Source organism: Herpailurus yagouaroundi, unplaced genomic scaffold (assembly GCF_014898765.1).
Source record: "Herpailurus yagouaroundi ecotype Mexico unplaced genomic scaffold, PumYag 246, whole genome shotgun sequence".
In the NCBI taxonomy this organism is placed as follows: domain Eukaryota; kingdom Metazoa; phylum Chordata; class Mammalia; order Carnivora; family Felidae; genus Herpailurus; species Herpailurus yagouaroundi.
This window is the reverse complement of record NW_024412463.1, coordinates 11364786-11372506: the sequence shown is the minus strand read 5'-3', so window position 1 is coordinate 11372506 and position 7721 is coordinate 11364786. Positions and strand designations below refer to the sequence as shown.

The window sequence follows — 7721 nt, the reverse complement described above, 5'->3', positions numbered from 1 at the left end:
GACCCGACCCCGGCTCGGGGACCCCAACGGCGCAGGCTCCGCCCCCGCAGCCGTCCCCGCCCCCCGGCGACCCCCGCACCTGGCCCGCGCCGCGACTCGGCCGAGAGGCGCCGTCCGGGATCGCTCTTCCTCCTCAGCGCCTGCCGGGCCCCGCCGGAAGTTCTTTCTCGTTCCGCCCCCTCCCGCCGCTCTCGCCGCCGACTGGGCCGTGTCAGGGGCGGGGCCGACGCTGAACCGCCAGCGATTGGAAAGGGCAGCCGTCCATCGACCCGCCCCGCCCCGCCCCGCGCCCCCTTCCGGCGGAAGCGCGGGCGGGCGGCGCGCGGGCCAGAGCGGCCCCTATTGTTGCTGTGTCATAGGGGTGCGGCGGCGGCCCCTGGCGGCGGCGACCGGAGTGGCGTGGCAGGCGCCGACCCAGCGGTGGGCGTTGGAGCCCACATCCCCACCGTCGCCGGAGAGCGGCGGCACCTGCGAGGCGCGAGGGGGCGTCTCAGGTTCACGGCCAGCGCTGCAAGCCAGGTCCCAGGACGTGGAGGAAACAGTCCCCGAGTCAGGGGAAGGGCGTCTTAGGACCCGGGGGTTGGGGAGGGCCGGCTTCACGACCGCAGGGGTATGTGACCGAACCGAAGCCCAGGACTCCGGGGCCTGGACGCAGAGCCCACGACATCAACGATGGTCCTCGGGGGCGACAGAAGTCCCGTGCGGTACCCCCGGCCCCGTTTCCCCCGTAATGGTGCTAAGATGGGTACCCCCTGTTCTCCCCCAGGGGCCCCCCCAGTCCAGTGAGGACAGTGCTGGCATGGCCGCCTCCCTTCTCCCTGGGGGGGCGGGGGGGCGGGGTGCCCCTACTGACCCCATTCTTGTCCAGCCCCCCCCCCCATACCAGCGAAGACAGTGCTGGCACGGCTGTCCCCCACACTCCTTCTGTGCCTGGAGTCCCCAGAGGCTGATGTGTGTGCTCAGAGTGGAGGGCAAGAAGCCCCGACCTCCATACTCACAATGAGTGACGGGTGGCCCTCCTGCTGGTCTTTGAGCCGCCGTTTCCATCCTGCACTTTGCTTCGAGGCTCCAAGCAGTTAGCAAGGGGGCGCACACGGAGCCCTGCACCCTCCGTGTCCCATGCTAGACCCCCGTCCGCCACCAAAGCAAGGCCACTGTGCGAGCTGCCTGACGATTTACCAACTAGATGTGTATACACAGGCTTTGTTTGAAAGCTTTTTGTAAAAAGTGTAAAAGTGGAAAGTAGTTTTGTTTTGAAGATTTATTCACGCTGGTACGTGTGGGTCTGGTGCATTATTTTAATTCCTGTATAACCTGTGTAATAATAGTCTGAAGGACAACCGCTTCTGTGTCCATTGTCTTGAGATCTAAAGACTCACGAATTTTGTTTTGGAAAATAGAGCTGCTTTTCATTAAAAATTGTTATTTATGTTAATGAGTTCGTTGTCTTTTTATTAAATACCTTTACTTTTCTTCATTTCGTTTCTAGTAGGGTGAATCCCAACAGATAAGAGCCCCCACACAAACTCCACGGACCTTGATAATTCCTGAGACCACAGGGGAGAGGGGCGCAGCTGTAAGCCTGTGACCATGACCGCCCTCTCGGAGCTCAGGGGAAGCCAGAAAAGACAACAACGGGAAGATCCGCTCCGGGTGCCCCGAAGATGGGCCAGCGGGCAGGCGGCACTTGTTCAAAGTCAGGAAAAGTTAAAAAGCTGCCACAGGAAGCCGCAGGGAGACCAGCGAACTTTCCAGACCCTGCAGAGCATGGGGCCTCGAAGGGCACTAACCAGAGCGTCTCCTCAAGCAGGGGGTGGAGCCTGGGCCGGCCCGGTGACATGTGAATGAGAAACAGGCATGGCCCAGGCCCCCGCCGCGGGGCGCCGTGGGGAGCACGGCATTGGGGTGCGCCCTGGCAGCCCCAGCAGAGCCGGAAGCCCCCGCGGCTCCTCCTGCGCCAGGCGGCAGGGCCTGGGCACAGCAGCTAGAGAGGGGGCAGGACGTGCCCAGATGCGTCACCAGAGAGGGCACGGCCGGCAAGACACACAGGAAGAGAGCCACACCGTTGTTCCCGCGAGTGCAATTCAAACACGCGGAGTAGAACCATCAGAGCAGAGGACAGACGGTGTGGCGATAGCAGGCGCCACCGGAGAACACGGTTTGGCGAGTGGGTTTTTGTTTTTCTCTTTCCTTTGAGTGACGTGTGCCTTTTCAGAGCAATCACAGGTTCTCACCAAAATGGAGCCCGTCGCTCTCCACATATGCACAGCCTCCTTGCCACGAACACCCCGCAGAGGGTGTGCCGTGACAGCCCGCGGCCCCCACGGACATGCGGCGTCGCCAAGAGCCCATCTCGGTGCACACAGCCCGCGGGTTTGGACAAACGTATGGTGTGGACCCACCATCTCCCTGCCCGGAAGTGCCCCGCGCCCTCCTGGCCACCGCTCCCTCTTCCCTGAGCCCTGGACGCCACTGGTAACTTTTCTCCAATCTTGTTATATTGTGATAAGATACACGGGACATACGATCTATCTGAACATTTTTGAGTATGCCGTTCGGTGGTGGTAAATACATCGTGATGTTGTAACGTCTCACCACCGTCCACCTCCAGAGCCCCCGTCACCTTGTGAAACACCAGCTGCCCGTCCCGTGTCCCCTGCTCCAGCAGCCACCACCCTACTGCCTCCAGCATTTTGACAACTCTGCCTAATGCGATCAATGGAATCAGACAGCGTCCGTCTTTCTGTGGCTGATTTCAGTGAGCACAACATCCTCAAGGTGCACCTGTGTGGCAGCAGGCGTCAGAACGTCCCTCCTTTTCAAGGCGGAGTAACAGCCCCTGGTCCGGGCGGACTGCATCTTGCTCGTCCGTTCGTCCGATGGGGGGACACGAGGGCTGCTCGCAGGCTTCAGCGATGCTGCCTCACGCTGCTGTCGACATGAATGTCCAAGTCTCTCTCCCAGACCTTGCTTTCAAGTCTTTTGGGCCCGTAACCACAGCGGAATTGCTGGATCATCTGGTAATTCTATTTTTAATTTTTTGAGGAGTTGTCATACCGTCTTCCACAGCAGCTGCCCCGTTTTCTGTTCCCACAGACAACGCACGAGGGTTCCGATTTCTCCACATTCTCGCCAACACTTGGTTTTTGCTTGTTCTCGACAGCTGCCACCGTAACGGGTGTGAGGCGGGACCTCCGTGTCGTCGTGAGTTGCATTTCCCACAAGATTAGCGATGTTGAGCGTGTTCCCACGGGCTTATTGGCCACTTGTGCGTCTTTGGAGAAATGTCTAGTTTTGAATCAGGTTGTTTTCTGTTTGCCCGGTTTTAGGGCCTGGCTCTGGCAGCACTGAGTGTCCCGTGGTCCCCATCATCAGATACGGCAGAGGCTGGTGGAGCCCCTTGTCCGTGCACCTGGGCATCCTGAAGGCACTGCCATCCTGTGGACCATCTGTCCCTCTGACCAGAGCCGCCATGGCTATTTGGATGACCATCTCCACTCAGCTCCTCCTCCTGCGAAGTACGTAGCTGCTGGGCACCTAGGCCAGCAGCCAGGCAGCATGGACCTTCCGGTCAAACTCACACCACATTCTGGGCATTCTGTTGTTGTCACTGGGGGCTCTGATCCCCAGGAGAGAAGAGAGATGGTCAGTCAGAGCTCCCCACTTCCCAGAGAACGCAAGCCCCTTCGCCTACCCATTGTGCCCACACAATGGTGTCACGGTGTCCCCGAGCCCCCACCACCATGACAAAGTTTTCTGAAGCAATCCGTGTGCGGGGCCAATCCTACAGAGTGAACAGTCCAATCCGACACCCGTGCGCGGGACTCGTCTGTAGCCGATCTGCAGTCCTTTCCAGAGAGGCCAGAATGACTGGGACGGTGAAAAATTGCTCAGTGCAGAGCAAGTGTCAGCCACCACCCACTCCCAAGGAAATCTGTATTTGGAGCTGGGGTTGAACATTCATCTTCACGGATCTGCTCGGTCCTCCAAGGAGAACCTCCAAGAGTAGTGGATGCTGTTTACACGGATGGGTACTGACAGTTAGGACCTACCATAAAAATAAATCCGTCTCACCAGCCATACTCTTGCTTGCCACTTTCAAGCTACACTGACACAGGACAAACAGCGTGGCAGGCCAGCCAAGCACATGCACAGCAAGGAAGGAAGGGCCCGTGTCTGGGTGTCGTCGCCTGCTGCAGAGACCACAGGGCCTTTACGAATTGCCTGACACAGGACCGTTAGGTTCTCGGAGGGGCGACGGAGCTGTGCAGCCAGGGAAGGGCTGACTGTCCAGTAAACTCACACAAGAGACACGAAAAAGTTTTTACTTTGCAAAACCCTCCCACCACGCACGCAAAAGACAGTGAGGCCCAAAGTAATACAGGTGGAGCGAAGACCACCGGTGTGCCTTGGGTCTGGTTACATGCTCTGATCTGGGACCCCAATCTCTGCACCACTGTGGACCTGAGAAAGTCCTCGGGAAGACGTCTGAAAGTGCAGACATTGAGACGGGAGAGACCAGGACCAGCGGGAACCTCGTGCCGACTGAACTCTCCTCGCCGCCCAGCCCTCCCCTCGGAACGCAGGGGTGATCAGGAGAAGGGCCACTGGTGCTTCCCAACTGGGAACTTTATCAGCACGTCCGTGCTCTGTGCTCCTCGTGCGTACGTGAGCCTGGGAAAGCCGGTGAGTCACCAACTCTGTTGGGGAGCACTCTTTCCCAAAGAGCCAGTGTCCCGAGAGGAGGCTTGTGGCCAGGGCCGCCTGGAGGGCTGCCTGCACCTTGGGGAGCCTCCTGGCATTCCTCTCCTGTTCTGATTTCCTGACTCCATGTTCCGACCAGAACCCAGCAAGCAGACGGCACGGCCTCCGCTTCACCGGACGCGCCTCCCCAGCGGGTCGGCATCACGCTTGGTCAGACACGCGGCCAGCAGCACCGGGCCTGGGCCTGCCCAGTGCCCCCAGAGGCCACCAAGGCTGCACTTGATGCCTCCCCCAGTGCCAGGCCCGCTTGGTCTGACACGGGTCCCCAAAGCAGGTCGCGTGTCTGGCAGACCGGTGGGCTGACACTTCCACGTGCTTTGCGGAAGGAGTCTGAAGGGGACGCGGTGGCCAAGCCCTCGGAGCTGCTCCTCAGGGGCGCCCTCCCTGCGGCCGCTCCAGCTCTCCACGCCAACACTCCCACGCGGCCGCTACCCTCCTAGGGCCCGGTGTCTGTGCAGAGCCGTCTGGGCCCTCACGCGTCCCTCCCACCCGTGCCGGGAAGTGGCAACCCCGGGGTGGCAAAATGCCGTGATGTCCCCGAGGGCCCGGGGCCTGCTTCTCCGGGGCCTCCTCCTGAGCAGGAGCCACAACCAGGTGCCAGTGACGTCCTGACCCTGGCCGCTTGGGGACAGATTCGTGCCAGCCGCCCCCCGCCCCCAAACAGACAGGACCGTCGGTCTCCAACACCAGGTGGCCTATGAAACCTAGTCAGCGCCAGGGGCCCCGTGACATTAGGTTATATCGCACACGAGACATATTCCAACGTGGTGTCTCTCTGTCCCTGGCTGAACCTCCAGCGGCTCCTGACAACTGTGTGCCCAGTCAAGGACGCGAGACTGGATCCTCACCTCAGAGGGGAGCAAACTCATCACATCAAGTGCTTAGGGGAGAGTATGCTCCACTGTCCCTGCTGCATGGACGGTCGAAGTTACAAAATTACTCTAGAAAGCCCCTGGGTCCTTACGGCAAAGCCATAATGACATCAACGTGTGGCTGAGAAGCCACCACTTTCCACACAGGCCAAAAGCATCGGTAGCAGGTGCCTGCGTTTTAAGATGCATTTTCTAGTGAAAAAAATCTTTAGTAGAGACAAACCTCTGGCATCTGAAATGACCAAGGGAGACGAAGTTGAGGCAGTCACTTTACACGCTGGTATTTGCAGAGACCGAAGTTTAAAAACCATAAGCCAAGTGAGGACGGCCCCACAAACGCGTATGTTCTGGTGTCCACCGTCCTGCCCTCCTCCTCTGGGGCCTGGGCCCGGTGCGTGCTGAAAACCGGCCTCCCCAGCAGACTCAAAAGTGCAAACCTCGTTGGCCTGTTATCAGTGGCAGCGAGAAACGGCTTCATCTGCAAGAAGTTGTTAAACTGCCCGAAATACTATCCTTTTAAACGTGTCCTAGGACTGTGCCCTTCGACATTTTCAGCTCGCCCTCCCTCGTGGACAGCGAACCCGCCCCCGGCCGCAGGTGCATGAGGTCCCCATTCGGACGACCAGATGCGCCACGACCCCGTCTCAGAACAGCGTCAGAACCGTAAAGCCTCGCACACCTCTGCCCTTCGCCAGTGGCTCCGCTCCCGTCTCCGTGGAGCAGACGCTCGGTTGCACCCAGCACCTTCACTTCCGGTTTCCAAAGCTACAGAATCAAGGCTGCAGAACAACTATTCGCTTTTAAAAGTGTTTTAATGACAGATGTGACGTCGAAGCCCGGACACACAATGACGACAGCCTGCCACCGAGAACCCAGCACTCCATGCAGCCGCGTGAGTGCGTGCACGCTCAGCAGACGCTCTCCGTTCAGAGCTCCACTGAGGCCTGTGGTGTTGACACTTCTACAGAAAGACAAGAGCCACCAGAAGGGATGTGTCTAGGATGGACACGCACCTACTTTTTGTTAAGTAGCTTTAATGACACGGCCGTAGCGGCTGCTGCTTCAGAGCCTCCCGCAGGGCGCACCTGCCGTAGGCACGGCGACCCTCTGTGACGCGGGCCTGGCCTGCAGAGGCCACGAAGCCCCGGTGACAGAGGCGGGGCCCCTTTCGAGGCTGGCAGCAGCCTGGGGAGGTCCGTCACGACTCTCGAGGTTTCCGGCCACCCCAGGCTGTCATGGTAATGCTTCGTTTCGGACAATATACGATTGGTGATTAATGCAAACCTTGCTCTTCGGCAAAATACTATTCAAGTAGTTTTAACTTAAATATTTTAAAAGTAATCTTTACATTATTGAAGACTGGTAAAAAATACAGAATCTGACAGCTTTTCATTTCATTCCATCTGGCGCTCTGAAAGTCTTCACTTTTGCATTACCGTAATCTAGGAAGCAACCCCTGGCCCCGTAAAGCTCCTCAAAGGGTTACTTTCAAGATCCGTCTTCCCCTGTTACTGGTTCAAATGCACGACAGTCTCAGAAACCCTTTGCCGCTGCGTTAGGAGGAGGGACACGGGGGGGACTTAGAACTAAGACCCTTCCTGGTTACTTACTTCCGTTATGAACTTTACAATGAAGAGGGCGCTGTAACAAGCCGGGCTGATTCCCGTCACGTGAAGGGACGGCAGAGGATTGTCCTTTTCCGCCCTTAATGAAAACATGATGATCCCATGTGAAGCTTGATGAACAGTAGTAAAATGTTTGGCGATCAGAAGTTAATTAGAATCAAATCCTTGACCGGGGATGGTGCTGTCTCCATGGACACAGTCGCTGGAAAAGCTGGTTTCTGCCGTGACCGCTTGACAGAGTCCGGTCTCCGGTCCTGGGGGCCACTCCGGCCCCTCAGTAGATATCTGGGCAGCGGGAGAAATTCCGCTCAAAGTAGCCCCCCGCATACAACCAGTCGGGAGCCCCCGTGTGCGGGTTGCTGCCTTGATGAAACCACCTGGAACACAGAGGACATGGTCAGGAAGCACGTGGACACAACCTGGCTTGTGTTCCCTGCAGGGAGGCATCACCGCATCAGCA

At 58.4% G+C, this 7721-nt stretch overlaps 2 protein-coding genes across 7 annotated transcripts in view; both read right to left on the bottom strand.

Annotated features, from left to right (window-relative positions):
* The window catches only part of ADRM1 (ADRM1 26S proteasome ubiquitin receptor), a 6561-nt gene extending 6374 nt beyond the window's left edge, over positions 1 to 187 (bottom strand). Inside the window, exon 1 of the mRNA XM_040459837.1 lies at positions 80 to 187. The gene's annotated coding sequence lies outside the window, so the exon portion shown is untranslated. The remainder of the gene's footprint in view (positions 1 to 79) is intronic.
* Positions 188 to 6429: 6242 nt separating this feature from the next.
* Positions 6430 to 7721, bottom strand: part of OSBPL2 (oxysterol binding protein like 2) — a 36899-nt gene continuing 35607 nt past the window's right edge. For 5 of the 6 annotated variants that reach the window (XM_040459826.1, XM_040459827.1, XM_040459828.1 and 2 more), the window contains one exon: positions 6430 to 7638. In XM_040459826.1, coding sequence (XP_040315760.1) covers positions 7536 to 7638 — 103 coding nt within the window. In that variant the 3' untranslated portion in view covers positions 6430 to 7535. The remainder of the gene's footprint in view (positions 7639 to 7721) is intronic. The other variant, XR_005785873.1, reaches the window with a different exon arrangement.